We start from the raw sequence: 16,045 nt of genomic DNA on the forward strand, positions 1-16,045 counted from the left end.
AGTATGTGAATCATATCCCAATAAAATTGTTTTTTAAAAAAGTAAATCCAACATTAAAAAGAATTGAGATACTAGTGGACTTCTTTTATTGCAAAATTAAGATAAAATTCTACACTTTTCTGTAGTTCTGTATTTTCACTATTTTAACATGCAGAATCTGTTGTTTTATAATTGGAAAATTTAAAAAAATTAAATTAAAATTTAAAATTAAAAAAAATCACTACCCTCTGCTATGGACTGTTTAACAGGTAAAGGGTTTTCATTTGGGATGACGAAAATTTTTTAGAACTAGACAGAGTAGGGGCGCCTGGGTAGCTCAGTCAGTTGAACATCTGACTTCAGCTCAGATCACGATCTCCCAGCTCATGGGTTCAGGCCCGGCATCGGGCTCTGTGCTGACAGCTCAAAGCCTAGAGCCTTCTTCGGATTCTGTGTCTCCCTCTCTCTCTCTGCACCTTCCCCGCTCGCACTCTCTCTCTCTCTCTCTCTCTCTCTCTCTCTCAAAAATAAATAAACATTAAAAAAAAAAAAAAAACTAGACAGAGTAGGGGATGCACAAAACTTAACTGTTCACTTCTCCATGGTTAATTTTGTGTGATGTGAATTACATCTCAATAAAAATAAATAAATAAATGCCCTCATGGAGCGTACACTCTAATGGGGAGAGGACCATATTCAAACAATTAAAATATACAGCACACACACCAAAAAACAAGTCATTGGATTAACGAACTGCGGTGAATCCATGCAATGGAACACTACTCAGCAATAAAAAGAAAAGAACTGAGACAGGCAAGATGAATGACCCTCCCTCCACAACATTACGGTGAGTGAATGAGCCAGCACAAAACAGCACTGCATGATTCTATTCATAAGAAACTCTAGAAAAACCAAATCTAAAGTGATAGAGAACAGATCAGTGACTGCTGGAGAACCGTCGTGGCAGACGGAAATGTTCTGTATCTCGGTGGTGGTGGCAGTGGTGGTGGTGGTGGTTATACACGTGCACGTGCATTTGTCAAAACTCATAAAAACGTACACTTAAAATGTGTATATTGCATCATACGTAAACTATATCACAATAGGGCTGGGTTTTTTTGAAATTTATTTATTTAAAAAAAAATTTTTTTTTTCCATTTATTTGTTTTTGACAGACAGAGACAGAGCTTGAGCAGGGGAGAGGCAGAGAGAGATGGAGACACAGAATCAGAAGCAGGCTCCAGGCTCCGAGCTGTCAGCACAAAGCCCGACGTGAGCCTCAAACCCACAAACCGTGAGATCGTGACCTGAGCCGAAGTCAGAGACACTTAATCGAATGAGCCACCCAGGCGCCCCTAGAGCTGATTTTTTAAAGTATACATTATGTCAAATGGTGGTAAGTGGTATGAAAAGAAATCAGGAGAGACTAACAGTACAAGGCCAGGGCAGGAGTTGCTCTTTGAAATATGGTGCTTAAGGAAGTTGCACTGTGAAGCAAAACCTCTTTAGGTCAATCCTTTTTTTTTTTTTTTTTTTTTTTTTAATTTTTTTTTCAACGTTTTTTATTTATTTTTGGGACAGAGAGAGACAGAGCATGAACGGGGGAGGGGCAGAGAGAGAGGGAGACACAGAATCGGAAACAGGCTCCAGGCTCCGAGCCATCAGCCCAGAGCCTGACGCGGGGCTCGAACTCACAGACCGCGAGATCGTGACCTGGCTGAAGTCGGACGCTTAACCGACTGCGCCACCCAGGCGCCCCTAGGTCAATCCTTTTAAAAACAATGTAATGAACACAATTTTCTGTGGTAACAAAAGGAAGAGAAATGTCACGAACAATCCAAAACAGTACATAAGCCTAAAATCATTTCTATTTAGTTCTAGAAAGAAACTTTTCTCCCCTGGCAATAGCAGATTTAACTTCTTAATTCATGAAGGCAGGTTGGGGGAGTTAGGAAGGAGGAAGGAGAGGAGAGAGGGAGAGAAAGATGAGGGAAGGGAAGAGAGGAGGAACTAATGAGGGGAGGGTGGGAAGGGAGAAAAACAGAGAGGGAGGAAACAGGGAAGGAAAGAGAAGACAGAGAAGAGACAAAAAGGAAAACCGGCAAGCAGGCTGTCTGCCTGTCCATCTGTCCAACAGTCATAGTCCAGATCTAAATAACAGAGTTGACTGAGAGAGACGTGGGGGAAAAACAATAGTGCACCCTGTGACCTATGATTGCATGGTCACCAGGCATGACAAGAAAGGGTACAGAAAGAATTATGGGATCCTCAAACAGCCTCTGCTCACAGACAAGTACAAAAGAGAAATAAGCTTTCCTGGGAATGAAGATCTCTGTCATCTGCAACCCCCCACACCCGCCCAGTCTCACTTAACCTCTCAATTTTCATTTTAAAACATTTTTCATAGAGATTACTTAAACAAATAAGGCACATAATTGACACTCAATAAATGTTTATGACTGTTGCTGAGTGATACGGATAAAGTGAATTTAGCTCTTTTAAAGAAAAGGCTATGAGAGATTACAGAAAACAGTTTAGCCATTTGGACTGACATTCACCAGGCAGAAAGAACTGAGCTAGAAAGCAGAGGAATTTCTAGAATACTCTATGCTGAAATGCTCAAGATTATGTTGTCTCTTAACTTGAACTTAGGATGTCTGTGTCTATATGCAGGAACCAGGCTCTGTCAGTTTTTTTCAAGCATTCTAATATTTAGAGTCAAATTCTCTGGGAAACACAGCAATAATTCAGTCTCAAATAGAAGGAAATCAAGAAGGGGAAAAAAAAAATTTTTCAAAAGCTACCAGAAAGTAGAATCATCCTCCAGTGAAGTCAAGCCAGAGGTCAGGTGCTTTTGCCCACCTACTTCTCTAACCCAAGAATTCCAGCCACCACCAAGCTGACCACAAAAACCAATCAAAGAAACCCTCTTAACTGCTGGCCAGAAGCCATTGGAAAAATGGGGAAATGAACAAAACAGCGTCCCAGGAAACATCCATGCTCTCCTGCCTCCAAAAGCTCCTCTGTATCCCTTCCCCTAGGCCCTCCCAATTCTTCTTGCCTGGAACTTTCTATATCCTTGTTTTCTTTCCCTTCTTCATCAATACATTTAGCAATTCTAACCTCAGAAACAGTCTCAAAGCAGTCAAGACCATCCCCCTCCCCAGGAAAGTTCAACCAGCTGTGTGAAGCACTTCCTTGGTACACAATCTCCAGGATAAACTCAGGGATACTACCGCCAGGAGATACATCCACAGGAAAAACATATAAGGTCAACTTAACATGAAATCTGCCTGTTATATTGACCTTGGCTCAAAAAGTCAAATGTTTGCCTAATTCCAGAAAAATCAATCACTTCAAGGAAATAACAGACCAGAAGAAATAGATTCACACAAACTGGAGCTAACTTGAAATAGTTAAAGACAGGTTCCCTGAAAAGCTGATTCATAGTGGTTTTGATGGCTTCTATGGGTCAAATTTTAAAAAGCCCTATACTAAACAAAATAGCCTCCCAAGTTAAATGCTGGGACCCCGTTATAACTGAATGAGTCCAAGACTGAGAAAGCTCAAAAGATGCCAAGCAGAAACAGAAAGCACATCATAGGGGCCCTTTCCTCCTTCTGTTTGTCTGAGTCATCCTCAACCCTGCATTTCCCAGTAATTCTACACAATGCTTTCCCTCTACTACTATTACCAAGCAAAAGGGGCTTTTTTCACTTGGGTTTCTGAGAGTAAAGAGCAGTGATGGGGGAGGGAGCCCGTGCTACTCAATTACTGCTTATGATTGTGACAGTCAGCTCCTAAGCAGATCTGTTATTTTCTCATATGGCACCCAAGGATTAATATTGTAGCACATATATTCAAATACCGACCAGAACTTGCCAAAGGGCCGACCAGCCACAGCATCAAAATTAGTCCTTACTTTGCAATGGTTTGGCCATCTGCAGAGCAAAAATGGGGAAGTTCCACAAATTAGATCGATTCCCCTGGCTCATGAACTGGTGGCCAGAATTAAGTCCTCAGGTGTTTCTGCCAGCCTATCTGAAAGCTGACCAAGCCCCAGCAAGGTACCCTATAAACCAGGAAACAGAGGACAGGGCCACAAGGGTCTCTAGCAGATGAAGTCCAAGAAGGAGCACAAAAGTGGGGCAGACCAGCACAGCCAGCTTATGGTCAAGGATTCCCATACAGTATGAAAACATCCTCTGCTATTTTCCATTCCAGAATCTCACAAGAATAATGTCTCTTTTAGCCAATTAAAAAAAAAAAAAAAAAAAAAAAAAAAAAGCCAAGTCCCAGTATTTTGAGCCACACTATTCTGGGATTGTAAACAAGTGAAGCAGCCAAACAACGTGATGGGTCTTCTTAAAGGAACGGTCTCCGAAGAGAGGAAGTCTACCACTGTGCTGAAGAAGGAATGAAGAGGGCTCACTGTGGCCTTGCACTTCAGAGTGGGTCCAGACTGCGTATCTCTGAGTCAAGGAAGACCTGCCCCAGCGAACACTTTCTTAGCTTCTCACTGACCGCTCCTGGGTCACCGGGCTTCCTTATCACCTTGTATGCTCAGCATGAGGGGACCTAACTTGAAGAGTCTTTGGCACAAAAAGCTCCTTGGCTCTCCTAATGTCCCACTCGGGGGTCAGTCAGCACAAAGGGACAACAAGTGAAATTTCTCATCGGTTTGTTGCTCTACTTTCTTGGAAAGAAGACAGTCACAGGAAGTTTGTAGAAAAGGGACAAAGAAGAGAATGGGGTGGTTATTCACACAGGATGTCTGAATCCCTCACAAGACACAACAGATAGGAAAATACCATTCTATTCTTTCACTAAGAACTCCCATTGTTAGAACTTTATTCTTCTAACCTTTGAGTTGTTTGAGAAGGGTGTTGTCTCTACGTTCAAGAGCTTGGGGATTGATTTGTCAGTGTGAATCGTTTACTTATTATGGACTCTAAATAATGGACCTGAAAGTCCTCTGGTTTTCCTAGCACAGTTCTACTGAGGCCTAGAAAAATCAATGGCAACAACACAGAAGAAAATCTAACCATTTCATGAGAGAGGTTGCAAGTATGCCAAAAGAAAATACTGATTTCAGCTAGATTACTTCTGGGGAGCAAACAGAACCAAGAGAGGGAGGAAAAACTAGTGTATATGTTAAATTTTTGTCCCTGATACGTTGTCCACGTCACCAGAATGCAGATCTCCTATTAGACCAAACCTGCATCCTTTAGATCAGTTTCTCAACTGCAGCACAACTGACATTTTGTACCAGATCACTATTTGGGGGGGGGGGGGGGGGGGGAAGCTACCCTATGTATTGTAAGATATTTACCAACACCCTGGCCTCTACCCATTAGCCAGTGGCACATGCCCCAATCATGACAACCAAAGATGTCTCTCAACATTACCACATGACTGCAGGGAGAGCAAAATCACTCCCGGTTGAGAACCACTGAGTTAAATAAAACCAAATGAGACTAATTTAACTCTTCGTTGTATGAACCGGGTTCTTAAAGTCTTTTAGTTTCAACAAATCAATAAAATCCAGGGTGTGATCTGCACAAACCAAATGCCAAGGAGTCACCACTGAGGGTGGTCATTCCTCACTCTCTATAACAGCATTCCTGTTTTATATCCAAACTTAGTCCCAAATCCATCAATGTCTTTTTTTTAATACTTACCAGTTTATTAAAGGATATGATAAAAGGTACAAATCTACAGCCAGATGGAGAGATGCATTGGGAAAGGTATGGGGAAAACACGAGGAGCTTCCATGCCCCCTCCATACATACAACTCTCCCCAGTGTCCATGTGTTCACCAACCCAGAAGCTCTCTCTCATCGTGCCTTTCCATCTCCCCAGTGATTTTGGTGACACCGAATCGAAGCCACCTCTCACCTCATCTTCTGCAGTGGCCTAAGTGGTCTCCCTTCTTTTCCTCTTGCCCCACTACATTCATTACAATCTAGCCTTCATACTGAAGCCACTTCTTGAAAATTTCTATCAGATCATGCGACTTTCTACCAGAAAGCAGTCTGGTGCTTCCCCAACACACGTAACAACCACACTTTTTCCTACGGCCTGCAAGGCCCCACGTCGTGTGGAACCCGTTCCCTTACACTCTCTGCCAGCTCCCTCCAGCCACAGGGACATTCTTCCTATACCACAAACATGACATACACCTTCTTTCTGTTCTCATTGCCCTCTGTCCAGAGAGCTATTTCCCCAGGTAGTATTATCCATCAGATCTGTGCTTAAAAGTAACCTCTGCAATAAAAGCTTCCCTGACCATCCTGCACAAGTAGCTTCCAAATCACTCTTGCTTAATAATACTACATCTGAGGGGTGCCTGAGTGGCTCAGTAGGTTAAGCATCGGGCTCTTGGTTTCAGAGCAGGCCATGATCTCACAGTTTCATAAGCTCAGGCCCTGCATCAGGCTCTGCTCTGGCAGCACGGAGCCTGCTTGGGATTCTCTGTCTTCTCTCTCTCTGCCCCTCGCCCACTCACGCTACCTCTGCCTCTCTCAAAATAGATAAATAAACTTTAAAAAAGAATGAAAATTTATTTATCTATTTTGAGAGAGGCAGCGATAGCATGAGCAGAGGAGGGGTGGCGGGAAGAGACAGAGAGTCCCAAGCAGGCCCTGCACTGTCAGCACAGAGCCTGACATGGGGCTCGATCTCATCAACCGTAAGATCATGCCCTGAGCCGAAATCAAGAGTTGGACACTTACCCGACTGAGCCACCCAGGCACTCCAATAAATAAAATAATTTAAAGATAATAATATTAATAATACACCTGAGCCATCTTTTATGTGTTTTACATGTGTGAACTCTGCTTTCCCCACTTAAATGGTAAGTCTGTGAGAGCATGGACCAAATCTTATTACCCATGCTTCCCTGGAACCTAGAAAGTACCTGGCACATAATATGCGCTTAATAAATGCGATGAATTAATGAATGCTTTTGGCTAACAGACGAAATGTACCCGTTTAAAAGCCAAAGATGAAGCCTTGCTTGAGACCAAAAGTCAGTCTCTCCTCAAATTTACCACTATAGCACACACCCAAATGACAAGGTAATGCTAGAATTCTCACTCCTACAAGGAACTTTTTCGTTTCGAAAAGGAACCGAATAATACTCAAAGCACAAGCAACAAACCTTAGGGGACTCCAGGCCATAGAATTTGAGGAAACCACACATAAGTTACAGCCTACAAGCTTCTAAAATAATTCCTATGTACTAAACTGAAAATGGCCAAAACCCACAAATGCCAGAAACATAAAATGAAAAACAAAGACGGGGCCTAACTCATAGAATCCTTACCACTGTGAGTAAACAGTTCTTCAATAACACTGTCTTACATTTATATCGGGCTTTGCTTTATTTGCTCCTCACGGCAGCCCTGAGGAATCGGGGAGCTGATGCTACTGGCCATATAAAGCTTCATCAGAAAGCTTCACTGACTTGGTCAGAAGCAACAAGAGGGTCAGAGTTAGACCAAGGATTTTAGAGCCAGACGCTTCTGTTTTTGTGTTTTTTTTTTTTTTAACATTTTATTTATTTTTGAGAGAGAGAGAGAGAGAGAGAGAGAGGGGGCAGGGGGGGCGGGCAGGTAGAGAGAGAGAGGAAGACACAGAATCCGAAGCAGGCTCTAGGCTCTGAGCTGTCAGCACAGAGCCAGAAGCAGGGCTCGAACCCACAAACCATAAGATCATGACCTGAGCCAAAGTCAGACGCTTAACCGACGGAGCCACCCAGGCACCCCCAGACGCTTGTGTTCAAATCCTCTGCCATTTACTGTAACTCGATCCAGACAAGTTACTTCATCTCTCTGTGCTTCAGTGTCCTCACCTATAAAACCCAATGCTATAGATGAAATGTTTTGTGTCCCCCCCCCAAAATTCATGTTGAAATCTAACCCCTAACGTGATGGTATCGGGAGGTGAGGCCTTTGGGAAGTGATTAGGTCATGAAGCGGAGTCCGTATGAGTAAGATTAGTGCCCTTATTAAAGAGATTCTAGAACTCCCTTCTACCATCTGAGGACACAGGGAGAAGATAAGATGGCTGTCTATGAATCAGGAAGCAAGGCGTCACCAGACACCAAATCTGCTGCCAGCACCTTGATCTTGGACTTCCCAGACTGCAGAACTGCAAGAAATAAACTTCTGTTGCTTATACACTACCCAATGGTATGTAATATAATGATATATGGTATTTTATCACATAGAGCAGCCCAAACTGACTACAACTTCCTTCATAGGGTGTGGTAGGCTGAAATTGCAGCCCCTCCTCAAAGATATCCACATCCTAATCCCTGAAACCTGCGAATGGGTCCATTTATGTGGCAAAAGAACTTTGCAGATGTGACTGAATTAAAAACCTTGAGAGCAAGAAACGATGCTGGATTATCCAGGTGGGTCCAACATAATCAAAGTGTCTTTGTACAAGAAAGGCAAGAGGGCCACAGACCCAGAAGGAGATATGACAACAGAAGCAGAATGACAGAGAGAGGGATTGGAAGATGGCACATTGCTGTCTTTGAAGCCAGATGATGGGGCCATCCAAAGAATATAGGAAGCTTCCTGAAGCTAGAAAGACCAGGAAATACTCCCTAGAGTCCCACAAGAAACACAACTATACAGACCCATTTTAGGACTTCTGACCTCCAAACTATAAGAAAATACACTTGTGTTTTAAGCCACTAAATGTGTGGAAATTTGCTACAGCAGCAATAAGAAACTAATACATAGTTATAAACAGGATTAAATGAGCTCATGCGTGTAAAGTGCTAAGAACGGTTCCTAACAGCGATAGTAAGAGCTCTTTACATTTTAGCTCTTAGGAGTCAAGATCAGAACCCAGAGGACTGCACTGAAGTACTTCAGAGGCTAAAAAAAAATGAGGTTAGGAAATTTGGTAATATCTCTCTAAATTTAAAAGGCACACATCATTTGACAAAGAGATTCCATTTCTAAAAAGATTCACAGGGATATTCAACACATCCTTGTTTGTAATTACTCAAATATCCACTAACAGGCTAAAATTATAGAAAATCCACTCAGCAACATAGTAGGCAGCCTTTAAATAATGAGCTTATAAAAGGTACTGATAAATCTACATGATGTATCCTCTAATTAAAAAAAAAAAAAAAAAGCTCAAGGACAGAATATTAGGAGAATATTGAGAATATTAGGTTCCATTTCTGTTTAAAAATAAAAAGGATACAGGGGCGCCTGGGTGGCTCAGTCAGATTTGAGCATCCGACTTCGGGTCAGGTCATGATCTCATAGTTCATGAGTTCGAGCCCCGCATTGGGCTCTGTGCTGACAGCTCAGAGCCTGAAGCCTGCTTCAGATTCTGTGTCTCCCTCTCTCTCTCTCTGCTCCTCCCCTGCTCACACGCTGTCTCTCTCTCAAAAATAAAGATTAAAAAATTTTTTTAATAAAAATAAAAAGGATATATATATATGTTCATAAGTACATCTTAAAAACTTCTAAAAGGGCATGCATGTAGTTCCCCGTTCACGGTGGTTGTTCCAAGAAAAGAGACTAAGGGGATGGAACAGGAGGGGAAAACTCTTGCCATCACATGCCCTTTTATGTTATTTTAGGTTTTAACTAGGTATGTGCATGATACCCATTTTTAAGAAACTGAAGTTGAGTTGTGACATCACCAACCTATCAGCAAGTATTTATGCACTGACAATGTGCCCACCATTGTACATGCTACAGGGCATAGGACACAGTCCTGCCCTCCAGGAGTTCACATTCTGGCTGAATTTATAATCTAGATTTGTATTAGACAATCATCCAATTGTTTTGGACATTCACCTAAGAAAACAGAACCACACATTCTCTCAAAGTATTTTTCCACTTGTGACTCAGAGAACAAATCACCACCTAAAAAGAATAAATTCTACGTCTAATCCATTAGTCCCAACCAGCGCTGCTTGTGCTTAAGAAACCGTTACTTCTTGGGAAGTGGTCAGTGTTTAAGAAGGAAGAAAAAGCAGGAGAAATCTTTACAAAAACACAATTACATACTTTATGACACACTGCAAGAAAAAAGATGGACAAGTTATCTCTGGGTAGTTGGATTTGTCTTCTTCATTACATTTTCCTAATTCTCTAATTCTTTACTAAGGAACATGTATCAAAGCCACAAAAAGAAAAACAAAATACACACCCTCCGCCCCTCAAAAAATATTCTTTTTTGGTGCCAACACAATAATGACGGTTACTGGTTCATCCCAAGTCTTCCTCTCATCTTAAAAAGCAACGGCAATCCAAAATATGACTTTCCAAAGGCTGAACTGGTGGCAAAACCAACAAGAATCATCCAAGTGTTCCATTTATAAAATATTTAGTCCAACTGTCACCCAATTAGAGCATAACCATAATGAAGACATTATTGCTAACAAGGGAGGCAGGATGGGATCTGGGTCACTCTTCCATAACTCCATTAGCTCCTCTCAGCCAATAAAGAAGTCTGTGTTAGCAAAGTATTTAGCTGACAATGGAATCATGATGCAATGCATTTCCATAATCTTACCAAGGAGCAAAAAGACAGAGCTGAAAAATGTTTAGTGGGTAACTGGAAAGTTGTCAAACAGCAACTCACGTAGGGTCTCCTCCAACCTGGTGACTTGAGGAGTCATCACTGCTCAAAGTATGGAGTCGATGTACCACAAATACCCCATGACGTTGACAGAAACAACGAACTGCTCCTGGGCACTATGTGCCAGGCCCTGTGATGAAGGCCCTTCCATTCCCATTCCTTAATCTCTTTGAATCTTCTCAACTACTACTGTGAAGTACAGAGGAAACTGAGGCACAAAGCTGAAACAACTCTCCATGGTTACACCGCCACCGAGTGGTGAAGCTCGGATGAATTCAAGCAGGCTTCACTCAAAAGTATAGACTTCACAATGCCTCCACTGGAAAGTATGAACGTTATACCACCCTTCCCGAGTCACCCCTCACTGTGACCCGCCATCATTTGCCCAGCTTGCTCCCATCACACACTACCCTCCCCCCCAACTTGGAATGAAATCAAATATGCTCCAGTCCTTCTGTAATGGCAGGTGCCCTCACTGGCTTTTCCCGATCAGCCTATACGTGAAGAGGCCATCTGAACAGAATACTATCCTTATCAGAGGCCACTTTTTGAAGACCCGCCTCTCTAAATTGAGATAGCAAGCCTATGACTCACTGCCTCGCACTCCCAGGGAACCCGCTATGTCTCCTGCCCTGCACACACAGCCCCTCATCATTCACATTTATTCACAACTTGCCAAGTGCTCTCGTTCAGAAAGCTGATCTAAATAAGGTCTTCCCCATAATCGCCCTAATAACAATAACAGCTACCATATTCTGAGCATTTATTATGCAACAGGCTCAACAAACACGGTGCCATTACATCCTCACACCAGCCCAAAGCAGGCACTGTCTTCAATTTATAGACGACAAAACTAAGGCTAAGAGATAAAGTAATTCAGCCCAAGGTCACACAACCGGTAAGGAACTAATCTGACACCCTGTAATTTTAAGCTTTCGGGGGTCTCCCCCTTTAATGATTAAAAAGGTGAGCTCTTCTCGGAATTCCCTTTTGAGAGGCGCCTTCCAACAAGAGATCTGCCCCACGACCACATGAATCCCATGGGCCTCACCCACAGGCTTACCTGAATTTCTTCATTTTCATCTACTAGGAGGAAACTCACAACCTTCTCGGTCATCTTCTTCCTCCTGGTCTCCTCATCCAGCTCTTCTTCCTCCAGTAACCCCTGGACCTTAGCGACATGGTACACAGTAACGGGGTGTCTCCTTTTGTTACCCCCAGAATGAGTCCTCTTCTGGCACTCCAGGCACAAGTTGATTTTACAGGTCTGGCACCTCACGGCTGCCCTCTGCCTCACACCTGGTGAATGCCCATTGGGACCCTTGCAGGGGTCGCAGTAAGGGACATGGCCAGGTTTGAGTCTTATCCGCTCGTGGTTTCGCAGGCGCTCCTGCCGATGGAGCTCCTCCTCGCAGCGGAGACACTGCAGACTACAGCACTCATCACACTCAAAGACCGCCTCGTCAGCCCCACTGCAGGCATAACTTTCCTGGCACATCAGCCCCGGATTCAGGCCCTTGTCTGCCGGGCAAGTCTGGGCACTCATACTCGGATCGGTAAGGAAATCACCCACAACGTCACCGTCACTGGGCTTTCCCCAGCAGTGAAGACCAAGGCTTTGGGTCTGAAGCCTGCACAGAACCTTCACAGCGTTCTGCACGCCTTAAAAAAAACAAACAAACAAAAAACCTCTGGGGTCGTGTCAGAATTCTTCACACGCTCACAGACGTTCCAGTTTTTAATCTTCTGCCTCCAAGATTCCTGTATCAGCAGCAACGTTGATTTGGTTTGATGGTGCTATCCGTCTGTAAAGTGCAAGCCTGGAAGGATCTCTTTGGGCTATCTGAAAGAGATCCGATGGGTTCACCGAGGTGGGCTCATCAGTCGGGCCTTGGCCACAGGGTTTTGGTATAGTGACAGAGTGGTCAGGAGCTTTGCAATATAATCCAACCTCAAGTCAATATTTCAGGGGATACCTAAATAGAGGAAGGAAAAGGATTTCACTAATCTAAAAACAGAAGTGCACCTTAAAAAAAAAAAAAAAATGTGATCAAATAAGAGGCCAAAACTCCTGACAGAAATCCCATTCTTGCTTGTAATGCTTACACCGGCTCTTTCCGATCCTCGAAATTTCGTCTCAAAATCACAGGCAAGGCTCCCCCTTTGGAAAACAGCCACTACCCCTAGGCCCAGGGTATTTCAGAGACTTTGCCGCTTTAATTCACAGACTGAAATTCTCTGTTCGTCCAGTAGTTAATTAAATTCAGAATCAAAATCATTAAGCAAAAAGTCCTTGGAGGGACAACCCTTTGCAGTCCCCCAACCTGCAGCACACAATTGTGAGGTGGATAAAGAGGCCTGTAAAAAGCTAAAGAAATGATAATATAGATTTTGGCTCCATCAGAGTCTTTGGCAGATCTAGTTAGGTTGTTTCAACTCTAGACAGATGTCTATTAAGGACTGTCAGCCTGGAAACAAAAGTCATCGTGTCATATTTAAAAACAATAAAACGCAATTATTATACTTCCTTTTGTCCCTTCTCTAACTGCAAAAAAAAAGGGAGCAACAGGAGACAGAATTCCTCCTCTACGGCCCACTGCAAAGCCAGGCCTGCAGTGAGTTAAAACAAATAATTTCTCTCTTTGTCACTCAAAAACTAACTTAAAAATAACTTCAAAAAGGAAAAAGAAAAAGAAAGGATAACTGGGGCAGGGAAGAGGCTTTTGTCACTTCTACAATTACATTCTAAACCCCCCTTTAGCCTTGACCTCCATTCTAATGCACCAACGAAACGTAAAGCCCTCCTCACAAATACTCACTCCACCCTGTAGTAATCAATCTATCAATCTTATTTTTGGATAAACAAGGAAGGAGAAGAGAGTGACTAGGAGACCTTATTTACACCCTAACCTCAGGCACGGCCAACCAGCCTCCACAACGGAAACGAAAATCAAAATCTGTCAGAGAAATTTAGAAAAATAGAAAATCAACCTTCGAAAGAACACCTCACCGCCGGACCAGCCGGCCAAGCAAACAATCTGCCCACTCGGGCCCCCACCTCGACACCTCTCTCGCGCCGGGGATTCCTCACCCTTCCTTCCTCCCGGGCAACACCACCACAACCCGAGGGGCAGGAGCAGAGTCTGAACAAAGAAGGTCCCCCAAAATCTCCCCTCCACGCTAGCAGAGGCCAGAGCCGAATCTATTGTTTATACCACCCCACCCCCACCCCAGCCGCACCCGCACACCCCCCCCCCCCGCCCCGGGGGCAGCCGGAGCTCCAGGACTATCGTTTGCCCGCCGCAGGGCCGTGCCCTTCCCTCCCCGCCGCGGCTGCCCGGGAACCCCACCACGGAGCAGCTCGGCAGCAGCGAGGCGGCGTCGGGGGACCGCGGTGAGCCGGCGGGGGCGGGGGCTGTTCCTCAGGGCACCGGTGGATCCATCTTCATCTCCATCTCCGCCCCCCTCCTCCTTCGCTGCCTCCCGGGCTTCCTCCTCTCCTGTTGTCAGTTGGGATCAGCTGATCGGAGTGAACTTCTCCCAGCTCGGACTAACAGGAAGGCGTGAGCAGTGCAGCCCAGGGAGGGACGAACGGGAGGGGGTGGAGTCCGACTCCCGCGAGGGTGGGGAAGGGCGCGCACAGCTTCCTGGGAAGTGTAGTTCCGCGGACGTGAATCCTCCCCCACGTCCCGGAAGGGAAGGCTCTGAATGACTACAACTCCCAATACCAAACAGAGTGCTCTTGTGAGGAGGTGGTGAAGACAGGCCGTCGAGTATTTCGGGACTTGGAGTTCTTGCATCGACTGCGGTGTTCGAAGGATTCAGCGCGTTGTTTTGGGTAGTGGCCGGAGAGGGAATGGCGCTAAACTAGATGACTGATGTAATGTGTTGTATAGTTGAAGCAAATAATTCGATTTCAAGTAACCGGCGTTGCACACCATTCCTTCAGAAATGTGGAAAAACAAGCAGTCTCGTCTTCCCTAATTTCACCTTGCACAAATTAGGAGAAGACCAGAAAGAATTGATAAAAGAATATAAGTACTCTTGGAATTTTGTTTTCCCTTATGAGTATTCTTCAAGCCAAATATTATTTATTTTCCTTACCTTTCACTTTTTTGACGTTTTCTTACATAGTTTTAGAGCTTCTGGATTTGAAATCATCCTTAAGCTAGACGGGGTACATTTTCAGACAAGCTTGTGGGCTACGGTGCAGGCTAATGGTTAACACTGTTATCGGGCTTTTTTATAGAAAGCCATATATTTGTTCAGTGCTTTCACTTTGGGGTTTGTTTGTTTCCTTTTTTTTTTTTTTTTTAAATCTCCGTTTGTTTCTTGGAACAACACTGAAAGAAAGCATGATATGATGAAATGAGCACTGGTCTGAGATAGGAAGACTGAGTGCTTGTTCTAGAAAGCTAATGGGTAAGTCACTCAACCTCTCCATGAAATGAAGGAATTGCAGTGGATCAATTCTGAAGACTTTGCCAATTCTAACATTCTGTGATTCTACCTTGATAATTGTTAACCCAGTAGAGAAAACTATGATTAAGTGACTTGCCAAGTTACACAGCAAATGATTGACAAAGCTGGGACAAGAATCCATCTCCTGACTTAGTCACATACTCTTAGGTTTAAGGGACATAATTAGACCAATAGTAAAAACAAATCTGCATTATAATGAGTGAGCCACATAGGAGGGTTATATTGATAAAAATTATGTTTTCAAGACTGGGCAGATAGCCAATAGTTGGAAAAACTGCACAACATGACAGAATTTTTTTCCTATGTTTTATCACAAACCAGGATATTAAGAACTAAGCTATCTATAGCACTTTAAAACGTCAAAGTTTCAAAGTGGGAAGAGGAAAAGAAGGGTTTTAGTAAGTTAAGAGAATAGGTCTTGAGCTAGGCTCTTAAAAATTCCCTAGAGGGTTTTGTTCCTAAGACTGATATTGTAATTTTTTCTAAGCTTAATATGTTGTTTTATATTCCTAATTATAAAATGAGGATGGGGTACCTGGGTGGCTCAGTCGGTTGAGCTTCTGACTTCAACTCAGGTCATGAACTCACTCTTCGTGGGTTCAAGCCCCACATCGGGTTCACTGCTGTCACCCTGTCCGTGCAGAGCCCGCTTCCAATCCTATGTCCCCCTCTCTCTACCCCTCACCCACTTATGCTCTCCCCAAAATAAATATATAATAATAATAAATAATAAAATGAAGATATATCCTGGGAACAAAATGGTAGCTAATCCCTTTTGAATCCAAGGATACCTATTTTAAAGTTTATGTATTTATTTATTTATTTTGGGGGGGGGGAGGGGCATGAGTGTGATTGTGGGGGCTGGTGGGGGGCACAGAGAGAGAGGGAGAGAGAGGATCCGCAGCAGGCTCTGTGATGTGGGGCTCCAGCCAAAAATCAAGAGTCGGCCACTTAACCCACT

The 16,045-nt window shown here is 43.7% G+C and overlaps 1 protein-coding gene across 1 annotated transcript in view; it reads right to left on the reverse strand.

Moving 5' to 3' along the window:
* Positions 1-14,209, reverse strand: part of ZFYVE1 (zinc finger FYVE-type containing 1) — a 51,612-nt gene extending 37,403 nt beyond the window's left edge. The window contains 2 exon segments of the mRNA XM_042990051.1: positions 11,666-12,578; positions 13,953-14,209. Coding sequence (XP_042845985.1) covers positions 11,666-12,148 — 483 coding nt within the window. The 5' untranslated portion in view covers positions 12,149-12,578; positions 13,953-14,209.
* Positions 14,210-16,045: the final 1,836 nt, after the last annotated feature.

This window comes from Panthera tigris, chromosome B3 (genome assembly GCF_018350195.1).
Source record: "Panthera tigris isolate Pti1 chromosome B3, P.tigris_Pti1_mat1.1, whole genome shotgun sequence".
Taxonomy (NCBI): Eukaryota; Metazoa; Chordata; class Mammalia; order Carnivora; family Felidae; genus Panthera; species Panthera tigris.